A 17,842-nucleotide genomic window follows, 5' to 3' on the forward strand; every position below is an offset into this window, starting at 1 on the left:
GGCCTCAAACTCACAGAGATCTGCCTGCTGGGGTTAAAGGTGTGAGCCACCATCGCCTGGCCTGTTGCTCATTTTTACTTCCAGTTGGGGTACACTGTCTCCTATGGAGTGAACTTGTCTGCAGGTAATGAGAGCAGTGGTGCCTGGATCCCCAGGAATTAGAGGTAGCTCAAAGCAGTGGAGATCACCAGTCCTCTCGGGCTCAGCAAATGCTCCTTTGTTGAGTGCTTAAAGGTGATGAACGTCACCTCAGCAAGCCTATGCCACTTCTGAACACAAGCACTCAAGACAGCATGCGGATTCTGTTTAACCACCATCCACTGTGTCATCAGGCAGGCCATAATCTCCCAGGCTCTGCTGAGCAGGTGTCTGGCTGATTGCTATTCACGACCTTCATATTGGGGAAAAGAGTTACACCATATGGCACAGTGGACACTGCCTCCAGCTCACCAGGCTTGACTAGACCTACTCTCTATAGACTTCCCCAACCTTTGCCCAAGGTGGGACCTCCTGGGCCTGCGAGACCTCTGTCTGAGCAGCAGGGCTGGTCTGGGAGCTCAGCTTTGCTGCCCAGGTGCCAGTAACACCCTCTCCACTGTGCTGCTTTCATTGGGCTGGGATGCAACGTGCATTATGCATTAAAACCCTTTATAGATGTTTTGGGAGCACATCCATGCTCCTCCCCATTCAGGGTCAGCTGGGATGGCAGGAACCAAGAGTTTGACAGAATGAGGTTCAGGACAGGCTAGACCCAAGGTCAGGTTGAGGAGTGAAAGTGAGTGATGGTTGAAATGGGTTGGGTCCCACCAGCTTGGGGCGACTGCTCTCACGGGTCTTAGCCAGGTCCATTGTTTGGGTACAATAGCTCTCCCGATTTAGGTTCCTCTCCCAACAGGAAAACCATCAAGTCTGCCCATTACTACTGCCCACAGCCCCTTGAAGTTCTGGGTAGACCTCAGGCGCCAAGTACAGCTTGGAACCTGACTTTACCCCTTTTCAGCCTGTAACAGCCCAAGCACCCTAGGGACCAGCCATCTCTCCAGGCATGTAGCTCAGGGTATAAACACAGGTTCTGATCACCAAGGAAACAGTGGCCCACCTAATAGAGCTCAGTAACATGCAGAGGCTGAGAGACTCCCCCACCCCCCACTGCCTAAGAGCTCTTCCTGAAACCCCTTTTGGGCAGGAGACCCTTACCTACATAGTTTACTCAGACTAGGACAGCACCACCCCCACCCCAACCACTTTACCTAAAGCTGAGTTGATACCTCAGGGTCCCCCAAAAGGTCAAGGCACTTTTGCAGAGTGACTGAGTCCTGTGAATGGGACAGATGAGGGCAAGAGGGTGCTGGCTGTACAATCAGTACCTTAAGTCTAAGGAGGCCTTGGAGGTGTGCTGCTTCAGGAGCTGTGTGCCAGCCCACATCCCTGCCAGTCCCCTAAGCTCAGGTTCTGAGGCACCCCTATTTGTTGGATTGCAGAGTAGGGGGTGGGTTCAGTGAGAGGGCCAGTCAACTGTATTACCCAAGCAGTGAAAAAACCCAGGTCAGCTTTGATGTCTAAAAGTTATATCCAGCAAAGTCCTTCAAGAAACAGTGCTGCAAGCAGCCACCAGTGAGGGCAGCTCAAGCCAATCACTATGCTTATGGACAAGTACAGTACTTCAATTCACCAGCAAACAAATATGTACCTACAGGTCCTGTATCTCTGAGGCTCAGTCTACTAAGTGTCTGGCTTCTCCTCCACTTACTGTGCCCCCTACTTCTGCCCAGCTGGCTTGACATGTGCTTCTACCTCACTTGTCTTGCTGTTTCCCCACCCCCATCTGGGGTTTACTGGGTCAGGGCAGTGTAAGCGAAGGGCTTGGGGACTGTGTGTTCTGGTCTGTGGCTCCACAAAGCAATGGTACTGAATAATTCCACCTAGCTCAAGACCACCAGAGGCGGCTAGGTAACTACCATCTCAACGAAGTACACACTTTGAGTGATCAAACTCATGCTTGCCTATCTCCAGGGCAAAGCACACAACCTTATAGTTCATGTGGGGAGCCCAGTCCTGACAGGGATAAGTAAACTTATAGCACCTCAGGAAGGAGGCTACCTCCTCCAAAGTGCTCCCAAGGCTTTCTTGGAGTAAGCCTGTTGTCCTTGGCTAGGCCCCTGTACTCTTGAGGCTGCAGAAGGTGCAGAGAGGACAGGAAGGGAGCTTCAGAAGGTAATGATAGGGACACTCTCAACAGACATCGCCATTGCCAAATACAACACCAACCTGTATTGTGTACATCACCGCCCTGGGTACAGCCATCAGGGGACCTCTTACTCTTGGGGTATGGAGAAACTTGGTCCCTCCACCTCAGCAGAGTAACAGAAATGGGTTGGACTAGGAGGAAGTCGAGCAGGTGTTTTGCTCCAATGATCACAGAGCTTCCTCTGTGGCCAGAAGGGGCCCAAGATTTCAGTCACTGTCACAGGCTTGCCTGAAAAGTGTTACATCCAAGGCTTCAGAGACTATATATGCTTCAAGGAGGGGCAAATGAAGTCAGACACCCCTGTCTACACTGACTTAGGATATTCAATTCCAGTTAGGGTGTGCCCAGAGCTTGCAAGGGTTGAGGAGGGGTTGTGGGCCTGCAGGGCTGGTGGCCTGCATCATGCTCTGGTTCTAGTAAGCCAGTGATCTCTTTTCTAAATCAAGGCCTTCCCTAGACGGGAAGAACTCTCAAGAAACCACCCTGCTGGGCGGTGTTGGCTCACGCCTTTAATCCCAGCACTCAGGAGGCAGAGGCAGGCAGATTTCTGAGTCTGAGGCTAGCCTAGTCTACAGAGCGAGTTCCAGGACAACCCTGCCTCAAAAAAACAAAAAACAAAAAAACCCAACAACAACAAAAATTCCACAAAAACAAACAGCAACAACAAAAAACCCAAACCCAGAACCATACTACCAACAACAAAAAGAAGCCACCCTTGACCCAGTTCCAGTTACTGTCTCTAACACCATGGGTCAGTGTTTCTAACTCAGCCTAAATTGCTGAGCCGAGAGCAATTAGAACCTGAGTTATCCACCATGCAGGCAGCAGCCTGTAGAGAGTACAGAGCCACTCTCAGGCCCTCTTTCTTCACTTAGTCCCTATCCTATGCCTCTAAGAAGGGAGGACAAGGAGGAATGCTGGGTCTAACAGGTGCTCCTAAGATGCATGTACCCCACTCCTGCATTAGCAACACCCATTAAGGCCCTGCTTCTTTGGCCTCTGGGGTTTCCTGTAGGGTCCCTATCATCTAGCCAAGCATCTGGTGATAGCTACTTTAAGCACAGAGGCAAAAATCAGAGGGTGGCAAATATCCATTTAGCTGAGCCCATGACCAAATTATGTGTGGGAGAGGAATGGACTCCTATTGTGGCTGGAGCAAGGGCAAGGTGTGCATGTCCCCTGGGTCCTGGGACAGGTGCCAAGATTATGACCAAGGGAGGTGACATGGTCAGAGCTCACTCTCCACCTTCCACAGGGCTCATTTCATTCCTGCTCCAGTAGGTATACAGTTGGGAAAAGCAGTTGGATAGGAAATTGGGGTCCAGGGTAGGCTGCACAAACTCCTCCTGGGCCCAATAACTCTGGATGGAAGAACTCCAAGTGGGAGCGCCACCCTGCCCTCCACTGCTGACTTCTCTCACTCTGTGGCCCCACTCCTATAAGCAGTCCCATGACCTCTAAAGACAAGCACACACTCTGCTAAGCTCAGATGTGCTTGGTTATCAGGCATCTTGCTAAGTGATACTGTCTTGCACTGGTGATCACCAGCTTGCAAAGGACGGTGGTAACCACCAAGTATGAGGTTCCTCAGTTCAGGCAGCTGGCAAGAAACTTGGGTAGTGCAGCCTGCAGGCTGCCTCCCCTACACTCCTCCCCCCCCCCGCTGGCAGAAAGGCAGTAGGAGAGGATAAAAGAGGCAGAGAAAGTAGGGCTTCCTGTCTAATCAGCACTCAAATGTGTAGACCAGACAGGATCCCAGTCTAGAATGCAGTCTAGAATCCAACGGACTCCCTCTTCTAAGGTTCAATGTGGTGAGACCTGGTTCTGTCCCAGAAGACTGCCTAAGGCACTGCTCTGCACTCTGGGAAGACAGAGGCAAAGGGATAATGTGGCAATCTCAAGTCAGAAAAGAGCAGAGAAAAGGACAAGTGTATGCAGAACAGGGTCACACAGATCCAATGCCTTCTTGAGCCTTACACTAATGCTGGTGGCAGCTCACACAAGGCTGTGGCTGCAGCCCAGAGGTACCCTTGCCCACTTCACGGATGCCCCCCACTGGGACCTACTCCTCAGTACCTGGGTCTCAACCATTTCAGGACCTCCCACTATGTTACTCACCCATCTTCTAGAGACAGTTTTCACTGTCCCCCTCCCTCTGTCCTTTCTTCAACCCTCTCCTTAGTAGTGTGGGACTCAATTACTCCAAACTGGCTCTTACCCATTGTTCAGCCTTGACAACACCCTTCTTGCTGTCTCACAAGAAAAAAGGCACAGCTGGGGAGAGGCCTCAGCTCCTGTTCGAGGGTACTTGTTTCTATTCCTGAAGTTCTTCTTCTTCTTCTTCCTCTTTTTTTTTTTTTAGGATTTATTATGTATACAATATTCTGCCTCCATGTATGCCTGCACATCAGAAGAGGGCACCTGACCTCATTACAGATGGCTGTGAGCCACCATGTGGTTGCTGGAATTGAACTCAGGACCTCTGGAAGAGCAGCCAGTGCTCTTAACCTCCGAGCCACTCCCCAGCCCTATTCCTGCAGTCCTTAACAGCCACCCCTCATCCCTGTACTCTCTCCATGCCATAGATAAATCCTGTCACATGTAAGTATACAATCATCCTAAAAATACTCTGGACCAGTGTCATGGCTCCCTACCATGGTTTGGACCTCACTCCTGTGAAGTTGACCCCCACCCTAGGAAGGATCCTTGATTCCATAATTCCATACTCCAAAATCCAAAAGTATTTTGCGATCTTCTCACCAAAACCACTCCATATCTGTCCCACCCATTTACTTTCATCAGCAGCACCCCCACACCTCATCATCTCAAGCCTGGTCCCCACCTCTTGATTTGAAACAGAGACCAGTACTCCGCCCAGGGACTCACATCCAGGGCTGCACCTAGGAAAGGGAGATCCGAGTTAAGTGCACTGAAGATATAGTCCTGAGCTTTCTCGTGAGGAAACAGCTTGCGGGCATTCTTGACAGAACTCCACATAGGTTGTGCTGGACATTAGCAAATGCATATGGTCTCCAGGTTTCCACTTTCTGAGCGCTGCTGATGAACTTGATGAGTCCTATGTGAAAGGCTGAGGCCTGTAATGCTCCTGGTGGCTCCAGACAGTGAACGAACTTCAGAGATGGCAGAGCTCATGTCCGCCTCCACAGGAAGCTGCGGCTGCAGTAAAAGGCAGGGGCTCCAGACTATGGCTGCTAACCATACAGCAGTAACTGCCACACATCTTCTGCCCAACACCTATCCGTCCAGGGTGTGAAGGGGGGGCAGAACACTGGCAGCAAGCTAAGACCAAGGTTCTACTTCCTAAGTAAAGCCCCTTTGTGTTTTGATCTCCTTATGACAGGAACACACAGAGCCTGCTTGAGGATTTCTGGAGAATCACTGACTAGTAGGGTAAAAGCATGACCAGGCTGTTCTCTGACCATGTTTCATTACACATAAACACACAGCTGGTTTCCCTTGTTGGGCAAAAATATTCCTTACATTGCTCAAAACATGATTCCCAACAGTATGATGGGGCCCCCAATGTGGCCATGGAAAGAGAGCTTCAAATCAAGTGGGGCAGTGCTTGACTGGTTGAGTCCAGAAATCATGCCTGTGAGCCGTGCCCCAGGGCCCATCTGACCCCCACAGATACACTTGGAGTCCAGCACCAGGATGCTGCCTTGAGTTCTACTTAGTAGCCATCATCCTCGTCACCATCACAGCCGTAATCTGTAAAACACAGAGGACAGTGTCAAAGTCCAGGCAGTCCTCTGTTGCCATGGACACCCACCTTCACGTTTCCAGCTCCCAGCCCCAACTCCATTGCCTTATCTCACAGGTCCCACCACCTGAAGGCTCACCATTTCAATATACTCCCAAAAATGTTTGGGGCTGGTAGACTGGTATGTGCCCTGTATGGGGGCTTTGGCTCCTTCCTGGGCACTGTAAACAGTATGGCCAACCCAGACATTTCTCTACTGGTGGAACAGTCCCCACTTCTGACTTCTAACACACCCAGAATCCTCATCTTCATAGTAGATGCTTCACCTCCCCTGTGGAGCTGGCCTTCCAGCCTTTGTCTAGCTCCTTCTAGCATACTCAAAAGCCTCAGATCAATATGGACAATTCTAAGTGTCCTAGTTCCCTTCTTTGAGAGAGGACTTTAGTTTGTAGCCATAGGCTCATATTTGGAAATAACTTGGGTGAATGGCTATATCTTTATTTCTCTGGATTCCCCCTCAAAGTTCTTGTAGTGTGCCCATAGCCGTGTGGCCCTACCCACCATTGCCACCCATCATCTGCAGAGCACTGACGCAAGGCTCTCCATCCTCTTCTTCAGCGTCCTCCTCATCTGCATCCTCGTCAGGATGGTAGGACACAGGGCCACTCTCCACCAAGACAGCTGATGGCTTGATTGGTTCAGTTCCCAGGGCAGGGGAACTTAAAAGCAAGGCCTGGAAAGAGAAGGCCTGTCTCTGGGACAGAAGCAGAGTATGTGCTGCCCTCCTGACTGTAAGGGACCCTCAGGCTTTCTCTTCAGAGCTCCTGCCCCACATCTGAGCTGGCCTGAGGATCAGTCTGCCCCCTAGTACCCACTAGTTCCTTCTGGCTTCCTGGGGCTATGAAGTTCCAGCCCTCCTTTCCCCAAAAGCTGTTATCAACTGAGGAAAGGAGGGCCCTGTGGCATGCAATCTAGCCTCTGCCCATATTAGTCCACAGTGGCAGTTAGCTTACCCTCAATCCCAGAGCAGCAGGCACAGAGCTTGCCTGTACCATTGCCTGCTCACTTCCGTGAGCTTTAGGATTCTCATACCCTGAGCTTTAGGATTCTCTGCTGGAGCAGGCCAGCACTGGTGCAGAAACCAATTGAGCCTTGCCCTGCCAAGTCTGATAGCAACTTGAGTTCCTGAGGCCCTGCCCCAGCTGTGCAGGACAACATACCTCTCCCACAGCTGCCTTCTTAGCTGGCTGTGTAGACACCAGAGGCCTCAACCTGAAAGTATAAAAGCAGTTTCAGTTCAGGTAGATGTGGGAGAGAGAGAGTGTGAATGCGTGTGCGTGTCTGTGTGTGTACCACGCAGAGACTGAGGCCCTGTCCAGGAAGGCTCACAGTCTATAGCCTCAGTTCATACCTGCCTGCTGACCATCACTGACTAGCAGGACTGAGGCCCTTGACCAGGCAGATGCATGGTCTTATGGCAGATCCAGCTGCACTCTGGAGCCCAGCCTTGTTACTCCACAGGTATACCTTTCCTTCCAGAGACACACAACTTTCACTACCTTTGCTACTATCGCACTGGTCTTACCCGAGTCTCTCTTCCTATCCTTAGGCTTCCTTCTGACCTTAGGTCTCACCTGTTCCTCAGTTTCACTACCAGGAACACCACTGTTACTGTGTTTGACCTGCTGTCTTGCATTAATCAATGCCTGCCACCACTCTGTCATTGATGGGAGATATATAAACACAATATAAAAAAGCAAGTTCCAGCTGGATGGTGGCGGGGCATGCCTTTAATACCAGCACTCGGAGTTTGAGGCCAGCCTGGTCTACAGAGTGAATTCCAGGACAGCCAGGGCTACACAGAGAAACCCTGACACCCCCAGAATTGGAAGATTCACCAGGTGCCTCCCTTTTTGGCTATGTAGTAGGCACCCCAAGGTCAAGGCACTGGACTATCTTTCTACCCCTTTGGACAGATATGTGAGGCCAGAAGCAGTGACTATGTGCAAGAGTTCATGACACCTTTCCTGGTCAATCTGTACCAGGGAAAATGAGGAAGAGGGATAGACAGTTATGAAGAAGAGAAAGAGGTGGACAAACCTACACCTGCCCCCACCTGCCTCACAGAACCACCACTTCACTTTTACCAGCAGTACCTCCATCTTGGGCCTGCCTTCAATGTCCCTAGGACTTCCAAACACAAAGGTACCTTAGACATCATGTCCACAAGGAACAGAAAGTGGGGAGGGGCCTGGAGAGATGACTCAGAGGTTAAGAGCATAGGCTGCTCTTCCAGAGGTCCTGAGTTCAATTCCCAACAACCACATGGTAGCTCACAACCATCTGTAATGAGATCTGGTGCCCTCTTCTGGCCTGCAGAAAGAACACTGTATACATAATAAATAAATCTTAAAAAAAAAAAAAAAAGAAAGAAAGAAAGAAAGGAAGAAAGAAAAGAAACAAAGGAAAATGGGCCACCCATTCCAGAGGAAGACAGGCACAGTGCTATCTAGGTCAGTGTAAATGGGCTCTGGGCATGGGAGGCTCAAGACTCCTTTCTTTCAGGGCACAACTATGTAAATAGGTAAATCATAAGCTGGGTGGTGGTGGCGCATGCCTTTAACCCCAGCACTCGGGAGACAGAGGCAGGTGGATCTCTGTGAGTTTGAGACCAGCCTGGTCTACAGAGTGAGTTCCAGGACAGGCTCCAAAGCTACAGAGAAACCCTGTCTCAAAAACAAAAACAAACAAACAAACAAACAAACAAAAAAACGGCCTTAAATCATGCTCTGTGCTGGGCCCTTTGAGGCCCAGTCCTGCCCAGCTATGACTGGATATTCTGATGACACTGAAAAGAAAATCTCGTAGTAGGCAGATGGCAGAGAATACCTTAGCCAGAGAGCTGAAGCCTTCTTTTTTTTTTTTTTCGAGACAGGGTTTCTCTGTGGCTTTGGAGCCTGTTAGCTCTCTAGACCAGGCTGGTCTCGAACTCACAGAGATCCACCTGCCTCTGCCTCCCGAGTGCTGGGATTAAAGGCGTGCGCCACCATCGCCCAGCAAGCTGAAGCCTTCTTACAGGAGTTAGTGGCCTTTTTAAGGCCCATGCACACTCAAAAGCAGCCGGCCAAGCCTTAGAGGGACTGCCTAGAGAATAAGTGTAGCACGCGTTACACAGATCAAAGCTTCAGATCCTGTAACAATCCCTATCAGCCACAGGCTGCCGCCAATCTTTCAGTCTTGACCATAGATGCTCCGTTTTCATAAACACCCCATGTCCTATACACAGAGCAGGTGGGGTTACATGTGGGGTAACTGTAACTGGGTACTGACTCTACTGAGCTGAAGCCTGCTTGAGTCTAACCTGGGAACGCCAAGAGGCTTTGTGTAAGCCTGGAGCACTGGATCCACTAGGGTAACGCCTTCCTAGAGGTAGATGCTGAGTGCTACACCAACTCACCTGACAGACTGCTCCTGAGAAGGGGTTGTCTTAGACAGTTTGTCATAGCTATTAAAAAAAAGCTGAGATTCTGGAGTCCTGTGGTCTTTTCTTTCCCTGATGCAACTGTCTGAACTGGCTATGCTGAGTAAGGGCAGAGACATGAGTGCAGTGGTGTGGGTACCCTAGCCTTGAGGCCTTTATAACCCCTCAAGATATTAAATATTCACAAACTTTGACTCTAGCAAGCTTCTCCTGGCCATGACCACAAAGGATACCTTAGTCACTACATTAGCACAAGATTCTCCCAGCACTGACAGTAGTAGCCTAGTTGAACTTCAACTTGGACCTGTGAGTGCTCAGTCATCAGACTCCTGTACCCATTTCTAGCTACAGCTAGACAAAGGTAGTGATACAGGCCACAATAAGCAGAACTGAGAATGCCTCTGGGTGGTCAAGGCAGGGCCAAGCCCTGGTTCCTGCCCTATCTGACCTAGTAAGAGCTGCAATGGGAATTCAGTCCACAGTTCTCTACTTAATAATCTCAAAGAGAGAGGTTGTGTGACCATACAAATAGACTGGAAAGGGCAGTTGAGAAAATCAAACTCCCTTCTGAGGAAATTCCTACCTAAAGCACTGGCTCAGTTTTCAGTATAGCTAACACTGACGGGAATAGAACAGACAACGTGAGGCACCAAAGGGTCAAAGGAAGGCCTTGAAGCAATAAGGGACCCCCTATGGGTTCTGAAACGTAACAACAGAGGGAAATTAAGTACATGCCTATATACAAAAGCAGCTGGAAGGAATCACAGAAAGATCCTATAGAGGCAGCCACATCAGGGCCTGGGAACTAAGGTGGTACAACTGTACCACTGGGGCAAGGGGAGCTTATAAGGACATCCCCTGTGCCAAACAAAGTGGTGAGAGTGAGAAGAGGCCTAGCCTAGACATCTCATTCTCAGTTTACAGACAAAATAACAGGCCATGTACAAAAGTGTTCTCAAGAATTAGGCCAACCAAACACTGCTGGGCTGTACAAAGTAAAGTAACCATCAGCTTGGCAACAGGAGACTTGGGTCACCTGAGCCAACTGTTGGATGGGCTTCTTACAGACTGACCCTGTCTACAGCATCCACCCAGAAATCTGAGTGTGGCTTTTATCTTACCTTTTGCCAAGCTAAGTTCCAGCTGGATCAGACTTATGATATAAAAAAATGCAAACACAAAGATATTAAAGCCTGGAGTGATGGTACATACGTATAATTCTAGCACTCACAAGAAGGAAACAGGAGGATTAAAAGTTCATGTACATAGTAAGACCTTGTTTTTTTGTTTGTTTTGTTTTTTTTGAGACAGAGTTTCTCTTGGCTTTGGAGCCTGTCCTGAAACTAGCTCTTGTAGACCAGGCTGGCCTCGAACTCACAGAGATCCACCTGCCTCTACCTCCCAACTCCCCTCCACAATCTGGGCACAGAAAAGAACTTTATGAACAATGCTACCAACCTCAAAAGCCGTAAAATGGCCAGACTATGTGGACTGGCACACGACTGCTAGTTTGGTATTGCTTTCTTGCCTTCCTCCCTCTTCTCCTTTTCCTCCTTTTCTTGAAACATGGTCTCACCACACAGCCTAACTGGCCTGGAATTTGCTATATAGAAAATGCTGGCCTTGAACTCAAGAGATTCATCAGCCTCTGCCCCCTAAGTGTGAAGAGTAAAGGTGTGTGCCACACCTGGTATGCTTCTCTCTCTCTCTCTCTCTCTCTCTCTCTCTCTCTCTCTCTCTCTCTAAGACTTACAGATCTACCTTCCTACCTATCATGTGTGTGTGGGTGTGTGTGCGCACGCATGAGTGCTTGTGCACGCATGTGTGTAAAGTGATATTGTGTTTGTATGGTTACCTGTGGAGGTCAGAAGAAAATACAGATCCCCTGGAGTTACAGAAGCTGCCTGAAATGGGGGCTGGAAACTGAACTTGGGTATCTCTTAATCACTATAGCCATGGCTGGGCTTGAATTCACCATCCTCCTGCCTCACCCTTCTGGGTACTATAATAGCTTTATATTATAAAGGAAGAAAACAAAACTCCACCAACAGCAAAGGGGAAGAAACACAACAGAGACATACAAAGGATGTCTGCTCCAATAAGATAGAAAAAAGCATGCCTGACTTTCCTCCTTGGAAAAGCTATGGCTAATTCAAACATGGAGACTGAATAGGCAGCACCTAACAGTTTTGGCAGGTGGATGGTAGCCACACTGGATATCCAGCCTATCTCTAGAGACAAGGGAAAGTTGGCAGCTACCACCCAAGAGTAAAGAAGACCACATGCAGCCACCCTTAAATACCCCCTTGTCATGCTGCAGAGGAACACTGACCCACCATGCTGAGGCCCTTGACTGGATCCCTGCCTCCACCAGAGATGTCACTGTGCCTGCATTCTCTCTCTCAACAGAGCCAATGGTGCAGCCTCAGGAGTACAGAAGGGGTGTGGGTATGGGAGGGCTGGAAGAACCCATTAGCACTAAGTGTCCAACTGCTTTCTGGAGATGGAGTAGATCCTGCTGCTGCCAGAAGCCTCTTAACTCTGGGACCCAGAAGTAAGGGTGGGGGGTCAGGACACCCACATCTGGATCAGATGGGCTTGTTAGCACTCAGCAGACAGTGGGACAAGTGTGGCTCCTGAAGCTCTGGCTGCAAACAACAGCCAAGATGAGGGCCTAGTCCTCTGCTGGCTTCTTCCCAGGCAGACACCCAGTCCAAGGGGGAAGAATAGTACCTCTTCCCCATGCTTGTCCCAGGGTCAGCACTACTCCTGCTAGCTGTTCTTTTCCTTCGTGACAACTTCTTGGTGCTGGCACGCTCTGGGGGCTGTGAGTCCTCTCTGGATGGGCTGCCCCCACCCTTGCTGTTAAGGTCCCGCAACACACTGTAGTTGATCTTGCTGGAGATTTTCTTCTGTTCCAGCATCTTTTCAATAGCCTCCCCAGCTGTGCTGGCCAGGATTGGCTCCCGGCGTTTGCAAGACTTCTTGGGCTGAATGAAACACACACACAAAAAAATTTCTGTCATATGCTAGCTTCATACCTGCCATCTACCCTTGAGCCACAGCTGTTGCCCATCTGGATGGGCACAGAAAATTGGCTTGGATCTCTCCTGTATCTTGGCAGCTCCCAGCTCTGACACTGGTTACCCCAGTTCCTGCATATCTATGCTTCCTAGCAAAGTCTTTCTTGTCTACAGAAAAGGAAAGTACCTCATACAGCATGGAACATGATGCCTGTTAGCATGGAGTTTTGGGACCCACTTCCCTGCCCAAGTCTCTAGTCTTCCTTTGAGGCAAGTACCACTCATTCTCTGAGCCCCCACCCTGGACCTCAGGTTTTGCCAGTATCACATCTTCTCACTTGGCTCCTAAAAGGTTCAACAACTTACACTTGGGAGGCTGAAACCCCAAAGGGAGCAGCTGAGCCAAGTTACCAAGACTGTCCACCTGTTATCAAAGAATATAGGGACTCTCGTGTCCTCAATAAGGACCTGAAGCCCATGAAACAATCTGAGTCCAGTCCTACATCTCACTTCGGTCTCCTTAGCTCTTGTGCAGGATATCTCACTGTAAAGCTCCATGGTACAACCATCTATGATGGAGCAATCAATAGTAATAACCTGGCAGCCAGGGATGTGGGTCCTATGGCTTCCACTGCCTGTCCCAGTCAGGCTCCTATGGACACAGGGGAGAGGTGTTCCCCAAATGGTTTCCTCCTGTTAGCCAACCCTAAGGCTGTTAGGCAGTCCTGTCAAGAGATACCCACCTTGTGCTCCTTATAGATACCAAGCTCCTTTTCCTTTGCTATTCTTGCTTCTTTCTCTGTAAGATGAAAAAGCAGTGGGCCTCACTCAGCAAGGGACATATCCTGGGACCTGGGGAGAGTTCTTGGATGTGTACTTACCCCTCTGCTCCCGCAGGTACTCAGCATTCTCACGCATCCACAACTCAGCTTTTACCCGGGCTTCTGACTCGTTCAAGATGTACTGTGGGAAGCACAGTGAAGCAGCTTCAGATCTTTGAGGTTGAGTTCTGACGTATGCCAAGATCTCTCAGCAACTAGCTTTCTATTTATATGCTTAAATTGCTAAAGAAAGGATGTGGGAAAGCCTTCCTTCAAAGAAACCTGTCAGTCCTTTGAACTCCTCTGCCAAGTTTACCCTGCAGTCATAAGCCAGTATTCGTAGTTCCTAGGCCTTGTTAGATCTCTAAGATACATAGCCAAGTGTTAGTGTATAGTCTGGGGCCCCTGGGATTTGGGGATTAGAGATATGCAATATATTTGTGATGCAATGGGAGCCAAGGCCAGATGCAGAGCTCAGGGCATTCCCAACATGGTCCTGGTTGGGTTGTTTGAGGTTTCAGAGGAAGGGCACATGACAACTGAGGCTGCTTTGGAACGGAGCTTGGAGGAGAGTCCAAGGGTCATGTCTGAATCATAGGCACTACAACTTGAGACCACTCACCTATCACGGAATGTCTGAGAAAGCCACAAAGCTCAGAGAGGCTAAAGGTGAATAACAGGCCTGGAACCTACTTCAACCACACTTTACCCTCCATAACTCTCAACTACTGGGGACAAAGAGAGCAGGGGGCGGGGGGGGGGGGCTTACTCTGTCAATTTCAAGGTCATCGATGCCACTGAGGTCCAGCTCCCCGTCTCCTGAAGTGTCTTCTAGAGAGAAGAACCCCATCAGTGTCACACAGGCTGCCCTAGCAAATGCTGCTCACCATGGGGATGCTTGGGACTCAGGGACTAAGGGCTGGGGCAAAGGGGCTGCAAGAACCTCCTTTGAGAGAATGTCACCTTAACACTTGCCCATCAAGAAAAAAATCAGAAAAAAAAAAAAAAGGCCAAGAGGTGGTGGAGCACACCTTTAATCCCAGCACTCAAGAAGCAGAAGCAGGTGGATCTCTGAGTTCGAGGCTGGCCTGGTCTACAGAGTGAATTCCAGGACAGCCAGAACTGTTTGTTACATAGAGAAAAGAGAAACCCTGTCTAGAAAGAAGAAGAAGAAAGAGGAGGAGGAAAAGAAGAAGAAAGAAAACAGGCACAGGGAATATTTCCTGCGTCCTCAACAAGAAAATTAAGCTCAAGGACTAGGTGACGAGCTGCTAGAAGGGTCTAAGGTGGAATCCAGTATCTTACTCTTCTAGATGCCAGGCAACCCCTTCACCACCCCCACTTTCACCCACCTAATGGCCCACACAGCTGGGACTTTTGAGGTGTTGTCTTCAGCTCTTAAGGCTGAAACCCTGGGGTAATTCATTAGTGGTCAGACCACCCACCCCTCGAGGCTCTCTGAAGTCTGCCCCACTTCCCTTGCTTTTCTGCTCTGGGTTCCCTATGCTCAGGTTGACAAGTCCCTTTGTATTGCTCTGAATTACCTGCTCCCTCAAAGCAGACACTCAACTGTCCTCTACGTACTTGGTCCACAGGTGAAGCATTTTGCCTCCCCAACTTAGGTCTATCCCTCATATAGCCCTACCCTCTAGCAAAGGTCAAATCTTCACCTGGTCAGGAGAGCAGAGCCAGATTACAAGGCCAACTGGCACATACCCAGCTCTTTACCCTGTGTGATGGTTAGTTTTAGATGACATCTTGTCACACAATTTAGAGTCACCTGAGTCTCAACTGAAGCAACATCTTTATCAGGTGTGCCTGTGGGCAAGTCTGTGGGGGGCACTGTCTTGATTGTTAATTGATGTAGAAAGACACAGTTCATTGTGGTGGCGGCATTCCCCAGGCAGGGGGTCCTAAACTAGGAAAGACAGGAGAAAGCTAGATAGGTGCAAACCAAGCAACGATGTGTTTGGTTTTTGTTTTTTGTTTTTTTCCTTTTTGCTACTCAGTATGGATGTGATGTGATTAGCTGTTTGAGTTCCTGCCTTGACTTCCCTGAAATGATCAAGGATAACCTGGAATTGTAAGTCACAACTGTTCCCAACAGTTGCTTTTGACAGGATATTCACCACAGCAAGATAAATGAAACTAGCACACCCAGGGACTGTTGACTATTGTGCAGGGGCCTAGCAGTGCCTCACCCAAGCCCGTAATTATGGTCCAATCCACAGCAGGGACCCTTCAAACTATAAACTTTCCCTGTTCCAGGGCACTCACTGGGGTCGCCACTTGGGGAGGAGATGCACTCTCGGATGGAATCGGAGATGCCCAGGCTGGCTGCTGTGGGCAATGGGCCAAGTAAGGACTCCAGGGCAAGGGGCCTGCTGCCCCCATCAGGACCTTGTGCTGCTTCCGAGCTGTCATCATCCCCCAGGAGCTCTCGATAAAAGTCCTTGTTCATGTGGCTGGCAGCAGCCTCCAGCTCTTCATCCTCCGTGTCTTCCTCACAGAATGGGCTGGATGTGGCGTCCTCACAGGAGCCTAGGGACACACGATTCGCACACCACCTGTCAACCAGGCAGAAAGCCAGAGAGAGCCCACTTTTGTAACAGAAACATTTTTTGCAAAGCTGCAAAATAACCAAGAATACAAAAACTACCAAAAAGCATGCCTTTTTGTGCAACAGAGAAAGCATGGTCCTGCCAGCAAATGGTGCTGGTTGCCCACGGGCAAGAATGGCCTGGCTTATTCCTCATGCTCTGTGCAAAAGCGGACTTAAATGTGGTATCTCAGAGCGTAAGAACATTCAGGAAAGATAAAGTTTGTGATCTAGGTTTATGCAAAGATACCTTCAACAACACTAAAGCAGAACCCATGAAACATAGATTAAAAGATTTTGAAATAATTATGATTTTTTAAAAAAAGAATTATAATGTCTGTCCTGTGAAAGACACTGTCAAGACAAAGGTGAGCCGTAGCTTCTTCCTAGATAACATCTGCAAGGACAGTCTAGAACATGTGAAGAGAGCCAGTGCTACGAAAACACAGAACCCAAGTAAAAAGACCTGCCAGTATAGAGCACATGAGGGGCACAACAGCAGGAGATGGCTCAGCCATGGAGTCCTGAAAGACACTCCAGCTAGACCAATCAGAACATGAGAGCTGTACTCTATGGTTTCAGTCTGCTGAAAACTCACGTTGGTAACCTCAGCAGAGAGGATGGAGAGAAGACAGAGGTACTGGCCTCATGCATGTTGACAGTGGAAGAATAGTGGTGACTGTTGTGCAAATTTTTTGCCAACACCACCTCCCAGACCCAGCAATTCCACTCTGCCCAATAGAAGGGAGATCAATATCAACAGAGACTGCATACAGGTTTATCTGGAACTAACCCGAATGCACTCAACAGGAATGGTAAGCACTTCACTGCACTTATGGCAACTACACAATACAAGGACCATGCTATCAGTGGGCAACACAAAAGTAATGCTGAGGAAAGACAAGGGCACATACTATGTCTATAAAAGACTTACGTACAAACAGATGATAAATGGGCTGACAAAGAAATCAGAGAAACATCACCCTTCACAACAGCCACAAACAGCATAAAATATCTCGGAATAACTCTAACCAAACAAGTGGAAGACCTGTATGGCAAGAACTTTAAATCGTTGAAGAAAGAAATTGAAAGGGCTGGAGAAATGGCTCAGCAGTTAAGAGCACTGACTGCTCTTCCAGAGGACCCGGGTTCAATTTCCAGCATCTCACAACTGTCTGAAAATCCAGTTACAGGGGATCTGACACCTTCACACCAATGCACATAAAATAAAGATAAATAAATCATAAAAATTTAAAAAAAGAAAGAAATTGATGAAGACACCAGAAAGTGGAAAGATCTCCCAGGCTCTTAGACAGAATTAACATAGTAAAAATAGCAATCTTACCAAAAGCAATCTACAGATTCAATGCAATGCCCATCAAAATCCCAGCAAAATTCTTCACAGACCTCGAAAGAACAGTACTCAACTTCACATGGAAAAGCAAAAAACCCAACAAAGCCAAAACAATCTTGTACAATAAAAGAACTTCTGGAGGCATCACAGTCCCTGACTTCAAACTCTACTACAGAGCTACAGTACTGAAAACAGCCTGGTATTGGCATAAAAGCAGACAGGAGGACCAATGGAACCAAATAGAAGACCTGGACATTAATCCACACACCTTCAAACACCTGATTTTTGACAAAGAAGCAAAAAATATCAAATGGAAAAAAGAAAGCATATTTAACAAATGGTGCTGGCATAACTGGATATCAACATGTAGAAGAATGAAAATAGATCCATATCTAGCACTATGCACAAAACTCAGGTCCAAATGGATCAAAGACCTCAACATAAAGCCAGCCACACTGAACCTTATAGAAGAGAAAGTGGGAAATACACTTGAACACTTGAGCTCCCAAGGTCCCAATGAGGAGCAGAAGGAGGGAGAACATGAGCAAAGAAGTCGGGACCACGAGGGGTGCACCCACCCACTGAGACAGTG

At 48.7% G+C, this 17,842-nt stretch overlaps 1 protein-coding gene across 4 annotated transcripts in view; it reads right to left on the minus strand.

Moving 5' to 3' along the window:
- Positions 1 to 4,708: 4,708 nt before the first annotated feature.
- Brf1 (BRF1, RNA polymerase III transcription initiation factor subunit) overlaps positions 4,709 to 17,842 on the minus strand; it is a 52,043-nt gene continuing 38,909 nt past the window's right edge. For all 4 annotated transcript variants that reach the window (XM_013346251.2, XM_026781513.1, XM_026781511.1 and 1 more), the window contains 8 exons: positions 15,575 to 15,838; positions 14,067 to 14,128; positions 13,358 to 13,439; positions 13,220 to 13,275; positions 12,187 to 12,443; positions 7,193 to 7,244; positions 6,534 to 6,705; positions 4,709 to 5,980 (listed from right to left, as the gene is read on the minus strand). In XM_013346251.2, coding sequence (XP_013201705.1) covers positions 5,943 to 5,980; positions 6,534 to 6,705; positions 7,193 to 7,244; positions 12,187 to 12,443; positions 13,220 to 13,275; positions 13,358 to 13,439; positions 14,067 to 14,128; positions 15,575 to 15,838 — 983 coding nt within the window. In that variant the 3' untranslated portion in view covers positions 4,709 to 5,942. The remainder of the gene's footprint in view (positions 5,981 to 6,533; positions 6,706 to 7,192; positions 7,245 to 12,186; positions 12,444 to 13,219; positions 13,276 to 13,357; positions 13,440 to 14,066; positions 14,129 to 15,574; positions 15,839 to 17,842) is intronic.

The sequence above is a fragment of the Microtus ochrogaster genome, chromosome 1 (genome assembly GCF_000317375.1).
Source record: "Microtus ochrogaster isolate Prairie Vole_2 chromosome 1, MicOch1.0, whole genome shotgun sequence".
Lineage (NCBI taxonomy): Eukaryota > Metazoa > Chordata > Mammalia > Rodentia > Cricetidae > Microtus > Microtus ochrogaster.